At 48.9% G+C, this 20914-nt stretch overlaps 3 protein-coding genes across 5 annotated transcripts in view; 1 reads left to right on the top strand and 2 right to left on the bottom strand.

The window, feature by feature from the left end:
* CUTA (cutA divalent cation tolerance homolog) overlaps positions 1–9778 on the bottom strand; it is a 14517-nt gene extending 4739 nt beyond the window's left edge. Inside the window, exons 1-6 of one of the 2 annotated variants that reach the window (XM_017810404.1) lie at positions 9643–9775; positions 7150–7298; positions 3750–3809; positions 2467–2512; positions 2173–2222; positions 192–1629 (exon numbers count right to left, since the gene is read on the bottom strand). In XM_017810404.1, the coding sequence (XP_017665893.1) occupies positions 1527–1629; positions 2173–2222; positions 2467–2512; positions 3750–3809; positions 7150–7298; positions 9643–9723 (489 nt within the window). In that variant the 5' untranslated portion in view covers positions 9724–9775 and the 3' untranslated portion in view covers positions 192–1526. Of the gene's footprint in view, positions 1–191; positions 1630–2172; positions 2223–2466; positions 2513–3749; positions 3810–7149; positions 7299–9642 lie in introns of those variants that run through there. The other variant, XM_017810405.1, reaches the window with a different exon arrangement.
* Positions 9779–11257: 1479 nt separating this feature from the next.
* Positions 11258–18095, top strand: PSMD5 (proteasome 26S subunit, non-ATPase 5). Of its 2 annotated transcripts, XM_017810380.1 has the most exons (11): positions 11258–11450; positions 11582–11726; positions 12323–12436; positions 12830–12958; positions 13447–13556; positions 13965–14107; positions 14549–14740; positions 14927–15036; positions 15495–15635; positions 16131–16262; positions 16891–18095. In XM_017810380.1, the coding sequence occupies exons 1-11, from the start codon at positions 11278–11280 to the stop codon at positions 16975–16977; spliced, it is 1476 nt and encodes a 491-aa protein (XP_017665869.1). In that variant the 5' UTR covers positions 11258–11277; the 3' UTR covers positions 16978–18095. The 2 variants fall into 2 exon arrangements, with proteins under 2 accessions (XP_017665869.1, XP_017665868.1); XM_017810379.1 differs by having other exon boundaries at positions 16131–18095.
* A 216-nt stretch (positions 18096–18311) lies between these two features.
* On the bottom strand, positions 18312–20595 carry B3GALT4 (beta-1,3-galactosyltransferase 4). Its single transcript, XM_017810381.1, has one exon. It carries the CDS (start codon positions 20537–20539, stop codon positions 19421–19423), a length of 1119 nt encoding a protein of 372 aa, XP_017665870.1. The 5' UTR covers positions 20540–20595; the 3' UTR covers positions 18312–19420.
* Positions 20596–20914: the final 319 nt, after the last annotated feature.

Here is a 20914-nt window from a genome sequence, read left to right as displayed (position 1 = left end):
GTGCTGCTGGGTCGTGTTCTGTGCCAGGTGAGGTGTGTCCTCCCCTGGGAGGTGCTGCTGGGAAGCACAGGGAGAGAAGGGTGGGAAGGGATGAAGGTGGGGAGTGAGGGAACGGCGGGGGACAGGGACACTCCTTGCAGGGATGAGTTTTGTAGAGAGGAGCTGCCTTCATTGGTGAGGTCTCAAATGGCCCCATCCACTTAATCTTAGCCTAAAACTGACCCATTGCACACGTAGCCCTGACAGGGCTAAACAAAGCTTAGCTTTGGGTGCAGTGCAGGTCTGGGGGGGTGGTGCTGCCTTCACATTTGGCACTGCCAAGTTTCCTCCTCTCAGAGCTCAGACCATTTTTCCTCTTGGCTTCTCTTTCCTGCCCCTGTGAGCCTTCCTCCTGCTTCCTCTCATGGCTGATGGGGCCACACAAGCCCACAGGCACAGCTCCCAGTGCCTGCAGAATGCCCTGGATTGTTTCTCCAGGGACCTGGAATGAGCCAGGTGGGAGCATCCGTCAGCACTGGTCTGGAGAGAGTCACTGCAAGCCCAGGCCGGGCCTTTCCTCCTGCCCAGCTCACTGAGGACACCACACAGCAAACTGTGACCACCCTGAGCCTGCCCAGGTAAGAAACGCTGCTGTTTATTCCCTTCCCAGTCACATAAATCCTCAATATTCTATAAATTATATCCCATTAAACTATTAATGAGCATCTTTTTACAAGGTTAAGCTTGGCCTGGGCAAAAAGCCACCGTTCAGGCTGGGTAAGGAATGCAGGGCTGGGGTAAGGGATGCAGGGCTGGGGCAATGTCCTGGTCCTGTTGGCACTTGGGTTCCCTGGACTGGCCATGGAAGTTGCCCAGCTCATCCCAGCTCTCCCCAGCTCATCCCAGCTCTCCCCAGCTCCATGGCAGGGCAGGGTCACACATGTGCTGCTTGTGGCTCCTGGTAGTTCCTTGCAGCATCTGCTGGAGTTTGCTGCTTCCTTGGGTTCTGTGAGACTCCAGCAGCACGTTTCCTGACAGCAGGAGAGGGCGGGAGCCGGCACGTCGTGGGGTGCCCGGCCACATCCTGCTGCCTCGGGGCTGGGGAAGCGGGAGGCAGAGTGGGGCAGGATGCTGGGAACGAGCAGGGGGGCCAGGCAGGGTTCAGGCACTGGTTATGGGCACACATGGAACTGGAGGGGCTGCCAGGCCATGGCTTCCATAAGGAATTTGCTGCTGGCAGCATGAAAGAGCCCCCAAATGCTGCAGCATCCTGACATGAGAATCTCTGTCTCCTCATCCGCAGTGGTGCAGGGAGCAGCCTTTCCCTCTTCAGCTTGCACCAGCTCTGGGCTGCTCAGTGCTCCCTGGTCAGGCCAAGGAGGGGATGTTTCCAGTGCAAGTGAAATTCCCAATCCCAAACTCCTGTGTTACAGCAAACCCAAGAAGGCAGAAGCTGCCTCCTCACAGGTAGGTCCTGCCTGCCCAGGGAGACCCGCATGGCTCAGCAGGGTCCGCCCGGTCTCCCAAAACTGAGGTGACCTTTCCAGTCAGTCCCGTGGGACATTTTCCTCGATCCATTTGAGGTAGAGAGGGTTTCCTTGGTCAATAGGCAGGCTGATGATCTCAGGGATTTCAAAGGGATGGATGGATCTAAAGTGGAAACAGCCGCAGAGGAGCAGTGTCAGCACAGTCCCGCCCTGCTCCCGGCACAGGAAGCTGAGCTCTCGGCTCCCAGCCGCTCATCCCAGCCCTGCCCTGCACTCCCCACGGACTTCAAAGCACCCACAGCTTCTTTTTGCCATGTGGGAATTTCTCTTTGAGTTTGGGGTTTACCACAGGCAGCAGCCCACCGCCGGGGGTCTGGCCCAAAGCTGGCTGTGCTCGCCCCTCAGGGCTTGGGGAGCGCAGGAAATCCTGCCAGGAGGCTGCCAGGGAATAACCTGTGTGAGGAGAAGGGGGATCCCTCCTCGTATCCAGCACAGAGGGGCTGGTTGAAGCCCAGTAGTTGGTATTTCTGCCAACCTTTTCTTTTTTGCTGATGCCACCTCTGGGTTTTTCTGGCTCACAGGTACAGTGGGAGCACTTCACCACACCCTGGGTGGGAAGGGGCTCAAGGAACTCCCAAACCTGAGCAGGAGAGGACAGCCTACCTTGGATTGGATCCCCAGTGCTCCCACAGAGCCAGAGCCTCACCTGACGTAGTTGGACAATTCCCCTATTTTGGACGTCCTGGTTTTCACTATCTGTGGAGAGTAAAAACACCAAAACAGAGCCCAAGGGAGATTGGAAAGGGACAGAGAGATCCTGCACCTGCAGTTCCACTGCTCCCATCCAGCACTGCCCTGCCCACAGACAGGTGTTTGGGATCCCTGGGTACATTCCAAACCACGGACAGGTTGGTGCCACCCTCCCCCAACCTCCCTGCAGCCCTTTCTTGCTGGGGCCATTTGTGATGGTCGTTTGGTGAGGTAGGGAACGATCACTTACCAGCAGTATTTCAGTGGATTCTTCCAGTTCCCCTTTCCAGAAGTACCTGGATTTAAAAGAAAAGCAGCATCAGCAGATACAGCTCTGTCTGCAGCCCTGCCAGGCCCTCCAGGGTTATTTTCCCTGCTTGGTGCTTTCTTGCACGTGGTCGTTTCTTTACAAAGTGGCTCAAGAAGCATCGCTGGCCCCAAAAGTGCTGAGCATGTGACTGAGCACCCCAGATTTATGGACCAGAGACTCCTTGGCTATGCCAGCCTCCAGAGAGCTGCCCAGGGGGGATGCCAGGGCAAATTTGCTGGGATTGGGGTGTCTATGGGCGTCTGGGGGTGGCCCTGCCCTGAGCAGCGGCCGTGGGACGGCGCCTGCAGGGATTGTGCTTGGGAGGCTGAGCACGGCAGCATCCCGCTTTCCTCCCCTCCTTCCCTGCAGGAGAGGAGATGCACTTCTCATGAGTCAGATATGACCTTTGCAAGCACTGCCAGAAGGCCGTGGTGATTTCATCTGCGTGCTGGGCTCCTGTGCCGGGAGGACTCGGAGGCGTCGCGGTGTCTCCCGAGCAGGGCCCGGAGCAGAAACCAGCTGGAGCAGCCAGGGCTGTGCAGGAGCAACTCAGCTCGGGCTGTTGGGGCTCATGGGGAGTGAAGGACGAGGGGAAGAAGGTTATCATTGGGTTTGCCCTAATTCAGCAGCCTGTGCCTGGCTATGGGAGAGCCTGAGGGGTGCACTGTGGGGACCCCTGGGGCAGGAAGGCTGAGGTAGGATCTGCTCCCCTCTTCTGGCAGGGCCAGGGTGTTCCTATGAGGAAAAAGCTGTTTTGGGGCTTTGCTCTTTAACCCCTCTTACAAGTGCAATCCCTTTGTGTGGACAGCTGAGGGCACCTGCAGAGCAGGTTGTGTTTCAAGGTCAAAGATACTGGTCTGTCTTCCTTCCTGAAAGTGCTGCTTAAGATTGTAAAGGCCTTTTCTGGTCCCTCTCTGGGCTTCTTTTTAGAGCCTCTAATAACAGGCACCGTGCCCTCAGGACCATAAATCCTAGATTGCTGGATCTCCCTGTAGCCAAGTAACCAATAAACAAATGGTCCCCGTGGGCAGTTGGAGCATCTGCACTCCTTAATAAGCCTGGAGCACGGTGAGGCTCCTCTCCCCCATCTGCACCAACAAAGACCCAGCAGCCTTCTGGAAACTGCCTCCTCTGCCCAGGGCCATGGGGTGTCCACCTCCTCCTTTCCTCCCAGAAAAGCCTGGTTTTGCCTCCTCCACTGGGGAATGTTGAGCCCAACTTACAAGGCCGAGCTCTTGGGCAGGATGTTCACCTGGGCAGCCAGCTTCTTGTCCATGATGGCCCTGGGGGAGACAGGAGGGGAGTCAGTGCCAGCCCAGCTGAGTGCCCAACCCCAGATATTCCCTCATGCTACCCTGGACTGCCACCAGCAGCTGTGACATAAGGAGACATGGAATTTCGGGTTACTTATTACCCTGAGAAAGCTGAGGCAAAGGTGACCTTCAGCTGGAGCTGCTTCAGCTCAGGCCATCCTGACAGTGCTCTGGGACCGTCCCTGCTGTCCCTCTGTGCCAAGAAGGAAGGTTGGGTGTTTTTCCTGGCCTAGGTGGTGCCAGGACCCTGCCCAGTGTCATCCCTGTGCCCCCCTGGCTGTGGGGACACCAGGACAGGAACTGAGCTGTGGGGCCACAAGAACCGGGGCTGGGATGGACGGGAAGGGGTTTGTCTCCAGCTCATGTATTTACACTGTCAAACTGTGCCTCTTCCTCACAGAGCAGCCTCAATGTGGATCTTGTTAAATTAACAACATCAAGGTTTTTCTACCCAAAATGTCCTAGAAATCTGAAGCCCAAACAAATTCCTTCCCTCCGGCAGCCTCCGTTACTTGTGGGCTGGTTTGTTATTGCAGAGCTGCCTGGCTCTGCCAGCAGAAGTGATATTTCAGTGATTACAGAGTACTGAAGCAACCTCAGGGTGGATTTTTAGAAGAAAGGGGCAAATGATGTGTTTTGTGACCACAGCAATGCCTGGCCCTTCTCAGGGAGATGCAGCCCCAGCCCTTGCAGGGAGCTCGTTCAGGGCACTCAGTGACCTCACCTTCGGTTTTCTTTAACACTGACCTCCCCAGGAACTACTTCGTACCAAGGGCTTTGGCAATGCAACATTTAACTTCTAGAGGACCCTAAACTGCAGAGGAGACATTAGTTATCAGATATTGGAGGGCTTGATTCAAAAACCTGCAAAAATTAACTCTTGGTGAGGTAAAGAACTAAACCCATTCCAAATAATTTCTGCTCTAATTCAAAACTCTCTCCAGGATGTTTTTGGCTCAGAGCAAGTTAAAGTTTTTTTATCCTTACATTCAAGGTATGGTACAATCTGGAGGAGACTACAAACAAACTCTAAGGAGCTCTTGCTGGGAGGAAAGAAGCCCTTCCCAATGATCCTACAACATCTTGCCACTCCAGAAGTTCACTGGAGAACCAGTGCCTGGACATGGATAACTCCTGGGATGGTGTTTAATGTTTACAGACAAAGGTTATGGACATGGACTGGTGGCTCAGGGGACCATGGCCAGAGGGGAGAGCGTCTGAGGAGGCTCAGGGTTGTTTGCTCTCACCATGTGTGGGCAGTTCCAGGCATTTAGTGCTGGTGGAGCATCTTGAGTTAATCTTCAGACCAACGAACTGCAGCAGCACGAGCAGAGACACCCCTGCTGTGACTGTCGTGTCACACATGGCACAAATCATTTCATTTTTGCTGCCTGCAACTTGCAAGTCGCTTTAGCACAGGAGCCTTTCAGTTTGGGTGCTCTGCCCCTGCAAACTGAGATCCTGAACTTGGTTTTAGCAAGCTGAGCAGGAAAAAGTGGCCACCATGGGAAAGGGGAACATTATAAGAAGCTGAATGTGATCTGTGGAAAACGACTGCATAATACATGATAGCTTTGGGTTGGGCACTTAATGCGTGTTTCTTTGTCCTTGCCTCACAATAGAATCGGAATTGAGTCAGATTAAATATTAATAAGCAGAAAAGCAAAGAAAATGATACACGCAGACCTAAGGCAGCAGTGGGGCCTGACAGGCTGATTAGGTGTGGGGTAGGCTGTGTGAGGGACAGTGGCCACAACACCCAACCAAGGGGGTCAACTGCCCCCAGAGGGCACAGGGGAGAGGTGAGAAGGTCTTCAGGTGCTGAATTCTACCTGTAGCTATTCTGCTTTCGCAAAGCTTGAACCCTTTTTCCCTAAAACCAGTGGAAAATTCCCTTGCAGACCGTGGCATCAGCGAGTGCTGCACTGAGCAATGCAAGGGAAGAATAAACAGCACAGGAAAAAGGTGTGTGGGAAAATGAGCGTAAGGCCCTGTGTCATCCCCTACAACCATGGCTCATCCATCCAAATTCCAGAACAAAGGAACAATCACTCCACCAGTAAAACCACAACCAAAGTACAAATATCTCAGCGATGGGGAGTGATTTATTTCCTCTCCCTTCCCTGCAAGATGAGGAACAAAGAGTGGAAAATGTTTGCAAAGCAAAAAGATGAGGCATTTTCAGGCACTGAGGCTCTTTTCACCAGCCATGTACAGTTACTCCCTTTTTTGGATGACACGGAGCAGTGCAGACATAATTCTATTTGAATTTCTTAGTACAGTTGCAGTATTTAAGGTGACACAAAATCCCTTTCAGGAGCCTGTCAGTTCCTGAACGACTGTTTGGGAGCGCTTTACTGGAGCAGGAGGGTTTTTGGCAAGCAGCAGGGGAGCAGGGAAAACAGCGCAGGAGGTGTTGCAGGAAACTTCACGGTCCATCATAAACACTTCCCCAGTCAACACAGGTTCAGGACTTTGAACAAACCATCTATTGAGTCAGGCACTGACAGATGTGTGCAAAAAACTCGGCATGCAAAATATCATGCAAAGTACCTCATATATTCAAACAGAGTGAAAAAAAGATGGAGGTAAAGCCCTCGTTCCCTGAAGTTTCTGCAGATCCTGGGTGGGACCTCACCAGTGTTTGTTGTGGACCTCCTTTCATTTTTTTTTGTATTTGCCTGGCATGTGCTTTGTCCCTCTCTACAAATACCCCTCCTGGCATTTTGTTGTCTGCTGCTCTAGAGAAGAAGAAAAACTGTGGCATGTCAGAGAACAAGGGGCTGGGGCTTAGTCCATCTGAGGACACAGAGACTCAGGGCCATGGCTTTAAAAAGGGCCTTGAAAGTGAGAGGCAGTGGAATAAATTGAGAATTACTTGATGTTACCATGGCATTGACTTCAGAGACAACTGTCAGCTCTCTTTGAGACAGAACAGCTCTTGGTAAGGGTGTTTGTGGCACAGAGAGTGTCAGTGAAAAGGAGCGATGCTCTGGTATCAGAGAATCATGGAATGGTTTGGATTGGAAGGGTGACCCTTCCAAGGTCACCTCATTCTACCCCCCTGCCATGGGCAGGGACACCTTCCACTAGCCCAGGTTGCTCCAAGCGCTGTCCAACCTGGCCTTGGACACTGCCAGGGATAAGGCAGCCACAGCTTCTCTGGGCAACTTGTCCCGGGGCCTCCCCACCCTAGAAATGCAAAATACACAGGGGTATTTTGTCCTCTCGAGGGACGGGGAAAGTTTTATTCCACAAGGAGCAGCTTTGGACCCACCGAAGGGGATGAGCAGGAGAGACATCTCCATACCTTGCAATATCCTTGGCAATCTGCTCGTTGAGGCAGTTGATGAAGGCCATGGAGCTGGTCCCCGGGATGTAGCTGCCGGTGAGGGCGGAGTGGAGCTGCAGGGCCAGACCCCTCAGCAGTGGGTACATCAGCACTGCCAGCGTCAGCACCTGCAGGAGACACCAGCGGGGGTGGGAAGAACACCGGTGAGGGTGGGAGGGGAAACACCGCACTTTGGAAAATTCAGCATTTACATTGTCTGTGGCCGGAGGGACATTTCCAGGCTCCTTTCCACACTGCAGTGAGCAGCTGGGATTTAGGGGAGAACATCCTCATAAAGGGATTAATTCCACTCCAAAGGGGACAATCCCATGCTGTGCCAAAAGCTTGGGGCAGGAGAGGGGCAGTTTGGAGGCTGTATCAGCCCAGAGGTGCCCAGACCTCGGCTGTGGGAGGTCACCCCTGGACTAACAGGGGTTACAGCCCCCCCTGCATGGCTCAGCAGCCAGGACTGGTTTTCCACAGAAGAATAAATACATGTTTCTATGAAAAAAAAAAAAAGGAACAAGAAGGGAAGGGCTCCCACACCGAGCACATCTTTCCTGCTGAGGACACATCCTGCAGCCACCCTTCAGCCATGTGCCAAGAGTGAGGCACATCCATCCCTCTGGGAAATGGGGGGCCAGGGCCCTCTGCCTCCCTGGGGATGTGGGAAGGAGAAGAGCAGCGTGTCACATAGTGTGTCCATGGAAAACAGATTTGGGCTGGAGCTTGAGGGGGGACCAGAGCCCCAGCTTGTGCACCCAGAGAGCTCTAATCCTGCCCTGTCAGCCCAGGATGATTATTCTCCTCTGCCACGGCTGCCGTGCAGCCCACCCAGGCCATGCTACAGCCTGCAAGGGAGGGCAAGACTTCAAGACAGCTTTTAAGTTCATTTCATCCAAATTACCTGATACTAACAGTGAAATTGGATCCTTTTGGGCCCAGAAATCCTAATGGCACATCCCAGGTCTGCAGGGCTGCACAAACAGCACCGCTCTCCCCGTGGCCTGGCAGGGCACAGCAACAAGTGGGTTTTGCTGTGCATTAGCTGTGATTCCTGGCAAGCCCCGTGGCTGCTGCTTGTGCTCACATGCCATAAACAGACTCATAAAAATATATCATTATCTCAGCAGGGATGCTGCTGGAGAGGGAGAGGAATCTGGAGTGCTGAGGAACAGGCAGGGATGGGGCCGGCCGGGGCTGCAGCACTCGCAGGGTCTCACAGCTGCTCTTCCCTTTGTCTTTTGTCTTGTTTTTGACACAAACAGCATCTGGCCCTGGTTCAGCTACAGTGATTAAAACATGCTTATAAGACTAAGAATATATTCCTTTCCCCCCCTCATTTCCACCCTCCTTTGTCCTCTGAAAATCCTCCCATTGCAGTGTCAATGTCAAATTCTTTTTTTAAAAAAAAAAAAAAGATTGAATTAAAAATCTCTCTTGTCACCACAAAGTCAAGAGCTCTTTTCCATTTGGAAAATGACTGATGTGTTCTATTGCTTGTCTCCTCTTTTCCAGTCCATTTGAGGAAATATTCTTTGTTATCACAAGGTTCCTTGTAATAATTTTTAGAGCTCCTTCTGTGCTCTTTTTTCCCATTAAGCCATTTAAAAAACATACAACAAATCCCAGGAGCTACTCAGAGAATTACAAGCCAAACAGGGATACGCTGGTGTACCTATTTTTCCAGATTAAAATGTAATCATGCTCCTGGCTCAGGAAAAAAATCCAACCTGTTCAGCCTGGAGATCATTAATCTTCTCGGAAGATGTACGTGCATAAATCCCCAGGACTATTTATGATGGAATATCAGTACAAATATGAGCACTCTTTTTGGGAGGGATGTTTCCCTCCTTTTTATCTCTGAAAAGAAAGATAAAAGACCTCCACCTCTTTTTTTTTTTTTTTCCCCTAGAATAATTGTATTTGCTAAGGGATGGTGGAAAAGAGGAGTGAAACTTCAGGATTTCTGCCTGATAAACCAAATAAACTCGTGATTGCCAAAATATTGAACAAAACTGAAAACACCCCGTCAGATTTTAAGCACTTCACTGAAAAGAACTGAACAGCAAAATGACAGAGAGACTCAGAGATTTCTGCAATATTTGTTTTGGCTTTGCTGAACTAAAAACAGCTTTAGAATCACCACGTTAGGACTTTCTGCCTAGTTTTGATGAGACTGTGTTAAAAAAAACCCCAACAAACAACACCACCCAAACACAACTCGTGGCAACGCTGAGTTTGCCCTGAGCTTCCTGAGAGCAAGTGGAAAAAAAAAAAACCTCCTTGGAAATTTGCTGTGCTCTCGGCAGAGACGGGGAGGACATTCCTCCTGCGAGATGGATCCGTGCAGAGGTTCCCTTACAGAGGTACAGGCAGGTATTTCCATGGTTGTTTGGTGCGGGTCGATGTCCCCAAAGGGTCAGCCGTGTCCCCCCCATCCCGGTGCCGGAGCACCCCCATCCCACTTACCAGCAGCAAAGTGCCCCGGCCTGGCCGGGGCCAGCCCTGGGCAGCGGATGGCAACGGGCAGCGCTGGCTCAGCCACTCCATGTCCGTCCCCTCCGTCCCTCCACCTGCTCTGCCCGAGCTGGGAATGCTGCCTGGGCAGGCTGCCCATGCGAGCACTAACTCCTCCTCCTCCTCCTCTTCCTCCAGCCTGGTACCCGCCTGCCTGCCCGGCGAGGGGCTGGGGAAGGTACAAGGGACAGCACAGTGTTCTGACCCCTCCTGCCACCCCGAGCCTTGGCATCTCCCTCTCTGCATGTGCCTGACCCGTAGGGTTGGGGGGCAGATTGCCCAAAAGCGGGGTCCAACCATAGCAGGGACAAACAAACCCCTGGGTGGTGTATTATCAAACTCTTGCCCCAAAGTGTGCTGGGGAAATCTCTCTCTCTCCAGTGCTGTCCCTGGTGCTCTGAGACCTGCTGATGCCACTTGTCACTTTTGCTTTGAATTCCCCATCTATAAAACAGTTATTTTCTCAGATTTAATGTCATCAGGGCTCTGTACTCTTCAGTTCTCCCTGTGCTGTCCCCGATGCTCTGAGACCTTTGATGCCACTTGTCACTTTTGCTTTGAATTTCCCATCCATAAAACAGTTATTTTCTCAGATTTAATGTTGTCAGGGCTCTGTACTCTTTGGATAGAAACTGTCAGGCAGCTGCCAAGTCCTGTTGTGTTGTTTGTGCCTAAAACCTCCAGCAAGCAGGAACCGAGCGCTGCTCTCTGTCTCACACCATAACTTCATTGGGTTCCTGCTGTAACTTGATTGTGTTCCTGCTGTAACTTTGCTGGGTTCCTGTCAGCTCCCATAAACTGTAAAACATATTCCAGCCTGGATTAAGAACCTGTCCCTCTGTGGTCTGGAAGGTGCCGATGACACGTTGCCACCTTGGGGTCTCAGGAGGTGTGAAATAGCCCCAGGCTCTGCAGGGCTTTCCTTCACTTAATTGTCCAGGGGTCGAAAAACTGACATTTTCTCAGGTGGTTTGAAACAAATTCCGAGTTTTTTTGCAGTGGCCGAGCTGTCCCTAGGGCTGAGAGGGTCCCGGCTCTGCCCCCCTTGCAAACCCCTCCAGATCCCCCCATCGCAAGGGTGACACCATTTAGGGGGTCTGCTCTGGGACCCGATTTTAGGAGCTCTCTAAACACAGACACACAGTATAGTTTAGAAAGAAGATATTGTTTATTCTTTTCTTTACTATTGTAGAAGTTATCTGAGGACACCAGTTATGTTCCACAAAAGGTGAGAAAATGCAGCTCGAACACATCGGGGGCCGAGCCCCCCCAACCCCTCAGCGGGACCACACCCCCAGCAGGGCCACGCCCCGCCAGTCAACAGAGCCACGCCCATCTCTGACCACGCCCGATTTAGGCGGAGCCAAGACGGGGCGTGGTGCGCCGACATTTGTTTACATTTGCAGACGCGAAAGGAGCCCTTAGCAACGACGCGGCGGTTGCTAAGGGCAGCGGAAATCTCGCGATAACCCCGCCCACCCGTTGTTCAAGGCTGGTGGAGCTCTCGCGATGCTCCTGCCCGGCCGTCGCCACGGGTGGCCCGAGCTCTCGCGATCTTTCGCGGCCATGGCGGAGGGGGCGGCCAAGATGGCGGAGGCGGCGGTGGAGCTGCTGGAGCGGGCGGCCCGGCGGGACGCGGCGCTCGAGGAGCTCCGGGCCCTGCGGGTCGCCCTGCAGGCCGTGCCGCCCGCCGCCCTCCGCGCCCGCCTCGGCGAGCACCACCTGGGAGCGCTCTTCGCCCTCCTCAGCGCCAATGACCGGTGAGCGGCCCCGCCACCCCCTCGCTGCTGTTCCTGTTCCTCCTCGGCTCCTTCAGGGTGGGGGTGGCACGGCTGGCACAGCCTTGTCCCCCCCCTCCTCACGGGCTCGGTTTCCTCTCCATCCCGCCCAGGGAACAGGTGTCCGCGTGCGTTTCCATCCTGGAGAGACTCCTGCAGGCCCTGGACCCCCTGTACGTGATCCAGAACCTCCGGGAAGAACTCCAGAAAGGGCTTTGTCACCCCGAGGACTCCGTGAAGATCCTCACCATAGCTCAGGTACGGAGGTTCCTCCAGCTCTGTGTGGAGCCAGGCTGGGTCAGTCCTCAGCTCTCACTGCTGTTTCATGCCTTAATTTGTGATAAAAGGTCCACAGCACTGCAAGAATTATGCTCTTACACACGCACACATTTAGGATAATCTGTGCATAAACACACTGTGCAGTGTGTTTATGATATTCAGTTATAATGTATAAAGCTGTCCTGTCAAAAGTAACTTGTAAATGAAACTTATGGCTAAAGCTTTCCCGGCCAGCACCACCAGCAGGTGCTGGAAGAATTAAAAGCAGCAACATTTTTATATTTGGCATACTTTAAGCAATATTGTGTAAACAGCAAAGAGGAAGAGCCTGTGGCAACTTGACACTTCTTGCAGTGATTTAAAAGACTCTTTTTTGTGGTTTGGAAAGATTGTGGTTTGGAATGGGCTTCTGGAAGTTTCACGCTCAGCTAAAAGCAGCTGCTCAGGGTGTTGGCCAGTGGAATTTTGATCCCAGAATGGTGATTGTGGCTGTCTGTGGAGCTCTTCCAGTGCTTGAATGTCCTCACAGTGGAAAAAGCTCGCTTTAATGTTATTTTCTCTAATTATTTGCTCAGGTTGGGCGGATTGTTGAAGACCCAGGTGCTGTCATGGAAATTCTCAACAGCCTGGAGCTGTTACGGCAAATAATAAACTGCATCGGGGGAGAGAAGATTGCAGTGGCCAAGGAGGTGAGATGGGCTTTGTTGTTAATTCCTCTGCACAAACCACCTTTTCCATGTGTCCAAGATGAAGAGCTTCTGCCCTTCCCTGAGGAAAAGAGAACTTGTGGTGCTTGAAAGATGTTAGGATAAATTGCTTAGTTGTGACAGGAAATTTACCCAGAACTGTCATCTTCCAGTAGATGTTGGTGCCAAAGTGAACTTGTAAATCAGAATTTGATGCCAGACACTTGGATGACAATAACCACAACTAGCTCTCATCAACAAAAAATGACTTGTAATTAAAATTAAAGTGTCACTAGACTTAATAAGTTAATAAAGAACATAAGCCTGATAATCTTGGATTTATTTTTTTTTTTGATTGTTTATTTTTAATACCAAGCTCATGTTTTTTGCTTCCAGGCCATCAAATCCCTGTCCAGAATAGCCCAGACACAAGAAGGTCTGGAGGCTTTGTTTGTGAGCAGTTTGTTGAGTGACCTGAAAAATGTCATGGCCACGAGTGACATCGTTCGGTACCGAGTGTACGAGGTGGGGCTGCAGTTCCCTGGGGGGTCTGAGGCACAGCCTGGGCTTTATGGCTCTTAAATCAACATTTATCACTGCCTTTGTGAACTTTCTGAAAGTAAAATTCAGATAGCTGCTGTGGTCTCTTAACCTCTGCATGTGAAGCGCTGCCGAAAGTTCTGGAGGGGGAAGAGATGAGAGAGATGCCAAGTGTGTCAGTTTGGAGGTGGATGGTTAAGAAGAAATGACACAATTTAGCCATTTTAGAGCTTAATGGGAATAGCAGAGGGAAAACTGACTGTGAATGGAAATAAATGTGCTGTAAACTTGGGACTCCTTACAAACATATTTCAGGCAAACCTTTGGGTTAATGATGAAAACATCATGAAATTCTCTATTTGATATATTCTCTATTTGATAATCAGCATTATAAGGTGTATTTGGCCGTTACTGTGAATTGTTATCATTAGAATGTTTTTATAAACCATCCTTTCTTTTTTTGTTTTCTTCAGTTAATTGTGGAGATTTCTTCAGTGTCAGCAGAGTCCCTGAATTACTGTGCAAACAGTGGGTTAATATCTGAGTTAATTGGGGAGCTCACTGGAGAGGATGTGCTGGTCAGGTATGTTGGGCTTGGTAAAACTCTGATATTCAGTCTTAAAATAACACTCTGTGAACACATTTGTGTGTGGGTTTTGTGAAACCCTTTTCAGGAAAACGCTTTATCTGCCTCTTCTTAAACCTCCTTGAGTGTAAAATACTTTATACATTAATCTGAGAGCTGAGGTGAAGCTTCCCCAGTGTGATAATTGTTTGGCTGCAGTACAAACACTTTAAATTCTTTCCTGCACCTCAAGTAAGAGCTGAGTGAGCTTGGAGGAGTGTTTAACAATTGGGGTGATTTCTGTTTTGGTTTTTTGTTTGGATTTTGTCTTACAGGTATGGGTTTGTTTTGTTTTGTTTTTTTTTAATCACTGAATACTTCAAACCCCCTCTAAAGCAAGCCAAACTAAGTGTTTGTGTGTTCCAGAGCCACCTGTATAGAGATGGTGACCTCGCTGGCCCACACCCCCCAGGGCCGGCAGTACCTGGCTCAACAAGGAGTGATTGATAAAATCTCAAACATCATCCTTGGAGCAGAGTCTGATCCTTTCTCCAGCTTCTATTTGCCAGGTAACATCATGCACTTCTTGTTTACAGGCTTTACTGCCTGCTTTAGTTAATGAGTCGAATTGTTCAGCCTCTCTTTTGAAAGCTCGTGTGAATTTTTGAATATTAGATTGGAATATAGAAAGAGTTCAATATATAAAATATTGGATATATATAAAAAATGCTGAAGGGCAAGACTGACACATGAATAATATTCCTCATTAACAGAGGTAGTACAGGTAAGTGCTGTACCTTTTGAAGTTTGTGTTATTGTAGAATTTTTTTAGGAATGTAAAGGTTGTGAATTAAGGAACTGACAAAATTTTGGCTTTTCCTTTAGTTCTGTCTTTATACACTGTTCAGATAATATAAATTTAGCAACAAAACAATCCCACATTTAGTTTTGTCATTGCTGAAGTTATTGCTTCTCCCCTCAGTGCTTTATTTTGGTCTTTGTTTTCTCAGGATTTGTGAAGTTTTTTGGGAATCTGGCAGTTGTAGACAGTCCCCAGCAGATCTGTGAGCGATACCCTGTCTTCATGGAAAAAGTCTTTGAAATGGCAGAAAGTCAGGATCCAACCATGATTGGAGTGGCTGTGGACACCCTGGGAATCCTGGGATCAAATGTGGAAGGCAAACAGGTTTTACAGAAAACTAGTTAGTACCTTTTTTCTAAAATAAAACTTTCTCAGTGTGACACAAGAGTGGATTGATTTGGTGTAAAAAGAATTGAAAAATGTATTTACCTAATAAATACATTTCTAATGGGACTGAGGGGTAACTCTGTACTCCTGTACAGGTCTGACTCAATTAATTAGAAGCACTTTTCTTTTGTTTTGAAAGGAAGTAGGTTCCAAAACCTGTTGAGCAAAATAGGGCACCAGGCCAAGAATGCCCCCACGGAGCTACGGCTGCGGTGCTTGGATGCCATTTCATCTCTTCTTTACTTGCCTGTAAGTTGGTGCTTGTTTGTTCTTTTTTTTCCTTTAAATCTACTAGAATGAAATTGTTATTATACCTGAGTAATTGTGAGAAGATCTTCTGAAGCCTCTGGCTTGGGTAGAAGTGGTGCTCTCTAGTATTCTGAGCCACTGATTTTACTGTTTAGAAATTCCCTGATTCGTTTGCTCAAGGGTTGACTTTGTAAGAAACCAGGTGTTCTGAAATGTTTATAAAATATGAAGTCAAGACTTCATTGACAAGGGAATGAGAATAAACAGGTTAATATCCTTGTGCTTAAAGGGATGGTGGCAACTGCTCTAATCCCTGTGTGTGTTCCTTAGATCCAGCCATCTGGGTTTAATGGTGGAGCTCTACAGGAGCGAGGAAACCATTTGAACATACACTGAAAACCTGAAAGCTTTTCCTAATCCTAATCAAACTCTTTTGGTTTTGGGTGTGATTTGTGCAGCCAGAGCAGCAGACAGAAGACCTTTTAAGGATGACAGAATCCTGGTTCACATCCCTGTCCAGCCAGCCCCTGGAACTCTTCAGGAGCATCAGCACTCAGCCATTCCCTGACCTCCACTGTGGGGCTTTACGAGTGTTCACTGTAAGTACCTTTTGCTTTTAAAGATCAGGGAGTGAACTGTGTTGCCCTTCAGTCTCAGATTTATCGATTTTTTTTAAAGTTAATGCCCCAGAATTCTTGCTGAAGCCCAGAAGTGGTCAGAAATAGGCCTTTTTCCCTGTGCCCCACTTGCATTCCCTGTTTAAAGAAGGCACCAGACACGTCATGTTTGTAATGTCTCCAGTAAATTGGAGAGGGTTAAAAAAGGCAACAGCTGTGCTCCAGGGTGCTGCCTCCATCCCAGAGGCACTGCTGTGATAATTCCCTTCAAACTTTGAAGATCAGCACTGAGCTGGGCTTGTTGTGCAGTGTTAGACCCTGCTGCTTGATTCGAGTTGTGGAACCACTGTGTGCAACGAGTATCTCATTTCATTTCTCCTGTTCCTTGGCTGTTTGCCGAAGAACCTACTGTGTAACTGCTTTTTGGGGGATTAAAACGAGATGTTTTCCATCTCCCACACCTCTTCCTGTTTTTAGGCCATTGCAAATCAACCATGGGCCCAGAAGCTGATGCTGCACAGCCCGGGGTTTGTGGAGTACGTTGTGGACAGATCTGTGGAGCCTGACAAAGCTTCCAAGGATGCTAAATACGAACTGGTGAAGGCCCTGGTAAACTCCAAAACAATTGCAGAGATCTTTGGGAATCAGTATTACCTGAGGCTCAGGGCTTACCTGCAGGAGGGCCCTTACTATGTCAAGGCAGTTTCTACCACAGCTGTGGAAGGAGCAGAATAATGTCACCGGTGTCTTGCAAAATGTGTTCCTGAAACAGGGGTTGAGGTACAAGGTGTAAAGACTCTCCACAGTGGGGTGTCTTTAGGTTGTCTCTTTAAAGGAATGTGAGGATATTTTGACTCTGTTGGAAATGAGTCATGAGAGCAAATTAAAGCCTATTCGATGTTTCCCCATAAATGTCACAGCAGAAGTTCCCTGTGTGCTGTCATGAGACAACCCAGGTAAGCACTTCCCAACTGCTGCACTTCCCAACTACTGACTGGGTTTGATTTTGCAGAATTTTTTGGTGGCTGGTTAAATTGTTGTTGGATTTGGAGTTTCTATCGTGTTTTCTCAGTAGGTTCCAGTTCAGTTAAAAAAGGCAAAAACCAAACACCAAAACACCTTGAGGTTTGTAACCTCAGATGCTGCCATAGTTTATCTTTTTTAAAAAAAAAAATAATTCTTTTTTTATATCTGCCAAAATTGGCACTTGCATGGAACACACTCTTTATCCTGTCAGAATCCTGTTGCTGAGAATAAGCCACACTCTGTCCACATGAGGGAGTATGAACTGGATTCTCTTCTGTTCTCAACCTGCTGGATGTGAGTCTTGCTTGAATAAATAACCCTAAATATTGTTTACATCTTATGCTGAGGATTTAAAAAACAAACCTTGTAGCCCTTCTGAAAACAAATCAATGCTGTAGTGGATCAAACCAAACTGGAGCTTTGTCTCCCTTGGCTGCAACGTGGTGTGGCAGCTCAGTTTAGTGGCTCAAAAGGAGCCTGAGCTGTAGCACTACAAAGCTACTTCAGAACCAAATCTTTAATTGTTTATACCGTTTTTTAACAGAGATGAATTTTTTTTAAGTGTTATTTAAAGAAATGTATGATTTTAGTTGCCCGAGTTAAAGGGGTAAGAACATGAAACTTTTGTGTTTGAGGGTGTGAATGAACCAGGAGGATGGAAATGTACCTTAGGAAGCTGGAATCTTCTTTTGAAGGTGTCAGATAACTGTGGGAGAGAATCAAGATGTGTCTTCGTCCATAAACAGAGACCACAGTGTACTTTATATCAAATATATTATTTTTGTTGAGGACATATTTGAGGAATAGCTGAGGGGGGAGCATAATGAACCATGGAATTGCTGCTTTGGGGCTTGTTTTAGTGATGTGTCAGTCAGGGATGACTCTGGCAATGCTCACCTCATGTCCCTGTGCTGCCAGGGAAGCAGGAGGATCCAGTCATGCAGGAACTCTCTCCTTGCATGTGGGAGGTGGAGGTGCAGCTGCTATTGCCAAAAATCGCTGCCAAGGAGTGCAAGTGGGCTCAGAGGAGCTGGGGAGGATCCCTTCATGTTTGCTGAGTGTCTGAGAGGAGTGATCTGCCTTGCTGCTCCAAGATGGACAAAAGTTGCCCTCCTCCATGACACTGCTGCTGCTTGCACCCCAAATGTGCCCCAAAACTATCTGCTGGTGAGAAATGTACCACAGTGTCTTGTTTGTAAATAGAGAACGTGGAGCTTCACGAGTCCTGCATCCAGAAAACAAACATCAAAGCACTGACAAGGAAATGAAAAGAGTATAGAAGTCCTTACTTTGCACTTGTTTTGGGCAGTTCAACTTTGTTGTTTTAGGTGGCTTTGTGTGCTGGTCGCTCTGTATGAGCCATATGCTACAAACCTCAGTAAAAGAAATCAATATATAAACCTTTTCTGCAATTCATGAGTCTCTTCCATGTGTGTTTTCAGCTGCTGCTTTTGAAGGCTACTCTGTGTGCTCAGTCTTTAGCATCTGCTTTGCATAGTACATTTGCCAAAGACAATATTTTAGAATAGGCAGAGATGCCAAACAAGGGGATTTTTTTTATGTATGCACATATGCTTTGTTTTATTGAGCTTGGAGCTCAACATTGATCAATTGATCACACACTTCCCCCTTATTATTCACTTGCAGTTCCCTGCCCATGCTGTACATTGCCATCTGGGTTACATGCTGCTGTATCTGATATAAATGGAAAATATAAGTGTCTCTGTCATCCCCTCTTTAAAGTAACAGGTGGAGATAATGGAGGAAAAACCAGAAATGGAATGCTGGAGAAGGAGAATTGAGGTAACACGCTAAACTTTTAGTTAAAAGAACAAAACAAACCCACACAGAAAACCCCAAACCAAAACTCAACATTTGGCCAAAGTTAACAAGCAGAATAACTTGGTATTTCAGAATTGTGGGTCCTTGGGAACACACCTCCAAGTCCTTTAATCCCAGTGGGAAGAGTAGCTGGGGCTGTCAGAGGTACCTGGGTGTCTCACAGTTGTAGGACAGACCTGACCAGCTGGTCCTTCTGCTGCTGAAAGAGTGGACATGGAAGAGTTTATCTGGAGGAGGGAGGTGTGGATGGGTTTTGTGTTCTGGGACTTGTTCCTGCTTTGGGGAATTTTTCCACTTTTAATAATGTTGGTGTTACCAGTTTGCTGGTGAATCTGTTCTGACCTTGCTGCTGGTGCTGTGTCCAGTGTGCTTCTGTGTCCTGGAGCTGCCTTGTCAGTGTGTCTCTGATGCCATGACTGGCAGAAATACAAGATTCTTCAACAGGCAAGTTGGATTTCTTGCCTGGAATCTCCCTGAGCCATTTCCATGCTGGCTCAGTGTCTGTTCCTCTCCCTTTCCCTAGTGCTGTAAACCAGCCTGCTCAGAAGCAGCTCCTTCTGTGAGTGGAAAGCTTCCCCTTTGGTACAAAATTCTTTGGAAGCTGGTGATGCTTCACTTGGATAAGAAGTGGAGAAGGTGTTTTGAGGACTCAGAAGTCTGAAAAACAGTGGAGACAGACAGAGTTTCTTGGAATACTCTACTTTACTTATATGCATGCACTTGTAGGTACTTACATAGAGTACATCTAGTTTTGCTGCTGTCACACACTGTAGCTCTGGGAATTCATTTGCTGTTGAAGGGAGGAGACCTAACTTTGGGAGGGCATCATTACTGCTGAATGTTACAGGATAAAGCAGCTGCCAAAAGAAAATTCAGCCTTTCTTCGCCAAAGCTAAACCTTAATTGACAAAATGAAGAACCTCATTTTTTATTCTATCCAAGTTGAACTGCTTGAACTTGTCAATGTAGGTCAGAACCCTGCAGGACACCAGGCTGTAGTAGGTTTCCAGCAAGGAACAATCTTCCCCGCTGCTTGTTTCCTCCCAGGCTTTAAATAGCTCGTCCTCCTTCACGTTGGAAGAGGTGAAGATGAATTTATAGCAGCATCGATTGTAGCTGATGTGCTTCCCCCCGGAAAAGCGGGAGCTGTGCATGGGAGTGATCCCAGCTTTCTTAGCACAGATTCCCACAAAAATATCTGGGGGCACTGACAGTGGCACCTCCTTGGCAGCCACGTAAACCTTGCGGGCGACGTCCTGGGATATGACGAAGGCGCTGCCGTGGCAGAAATCCGGGTAAAACTCCTCGGGATACTGATGGGTGGGAACGAAGGCAGGGCTTTGGGGGTCCCTGTCAGGCACTCCCTGATGAACGACCCTCCCAAGGTAGATGTCCTCTAGTTGTGTTAAGCTCAGCAGGTACCCAGCCAGGCTTGGAACACCCACAAACACGTCCTCGTCTGCTTCGAGGATAAATCTCGCCCGGGGACAGAAAGTCACCGCCCACTCCACGCTCAGCAGCATCTTCTGTGTCTGTGTCTGCGGGGAATCGATGAAAGAGCCTTCAATAATGTCCCTGTGCTTGTGAGCCTCTTCACTGATCTCCAGCTGGGTGCTTTCTGAAGCTGCCTTTCCTACAGCAAACAGAGTGAGGACGGTGTAACCTCTGGTGTCTGTCACGTTGCCCCACGTCTGCCTGATCGTGTCGCGCCTTGTCCTGTTTCCTGGGCTGCTGTGGACGAGGATGAGCAAAAACAGCTCTTGGTCCGAGCATGTCACTGCACTGCTGACAGTGTGAGAGAGGTTGGCCTTTAGGGGATCCATGTCCAGCTTCCTGGCCCTCTCCCTGATCTCCAGAGTCTTTGCATCGGTGTAGGACAGAGGAAAGGAGTGCAGGAAATATTCCTCCAGTAAATCCGCCCCAAAGAGCAGCACGTGGAAAAGCAGGACATTAAAGAGGATGAAGCACCACTGGTGAGTCCGGAGCCTGCACAGTGTCGGCTGGGGAAGGGAAGACATGGACACTCAGTTCTCCTGCCACTCAAACAAAAAAGGCTTTCCCTCATTTTAAAGTATATTTGTGCAAAGCAGTCACAACTTTTAGACCGTGGTCTTTGCATTTATTAATTTGAAGCTCTTTTTCTCCTAGAAACTGAAGGAATCTACAGGAAGGTACTTCACGTGGCACAGCGACATCCCAAGCTGGGAAGGACATTACCATGTTGTAGTTTAGAAGTTTTGTGCATCCATGTGTGGCAATAGTAGGGAATAACTTGCTATTAGTATTTGCTGACTATTTTTAGCCTGTTGCTGAAGGCCTGAGTTGCTATAAAGACCTGTCGTGGTAATATGTGTCCCTGAAGGAGAACTCTCCTATGGCCTCACACTGCCCTG

This window comes from Lepidothrix coronata, unplaced genomic scaffold (assembly GCF_001604755.1).
Source record: "Lepidothrix coronata isolate B3197 unplaced genomic scaffold, Lepidothrix_coronata-1.0 Scaffold28, whole genome shotgun sequence".
In the NCBI taxonomy this organism is placed as follows: domain Eukaryota; kingdom Metazoa; phylum Chordata; class Aves; order Passeriformes; family Pipridae; genus Lepidothrix; species Lepidothrix coronata.
Note: the sequence above shows the minus strand (reverse complement) of the source record. Positions and strands in the feature narration are given on the sequence as shown.

What these genes read in the sequence shown, in the direction of transcription:
- PSMD5 (XM_017810379.1), top strand. Translation starts at nt 11,278, where the DNA reads ATGGCGGAGGCGGCGGTGGAGCTGCTGGAGCGGGCGGCCCGGCGGGAC. An exon ending in CTCCTCAGCGCCAATGACCG is followed by an intron (nt 11,451 to 11,581) that starts GTGAGCGGCCCC and finishes CATCCCGCCCAG; the next exon opens with GGAACAGGTGTCCGCGTGCG. An exon ending in AGATCCTCACCATAGCTCAG is followed by an intron (nt 11,727 to 12,322) that starts GTACGGAGGTTC and finishes TTATTTGCTCAG; the next exon opens with GTTGGGCGGATTGTTGAAGA.
- B3GALT4 (XM_017810381.1), bottom strand. Translation starts at nt 20,539, where the DNA reads ATGTCTTCCCTTCCCCAGCCGACACTGTGCAGGCTCCGGACTCACCAG.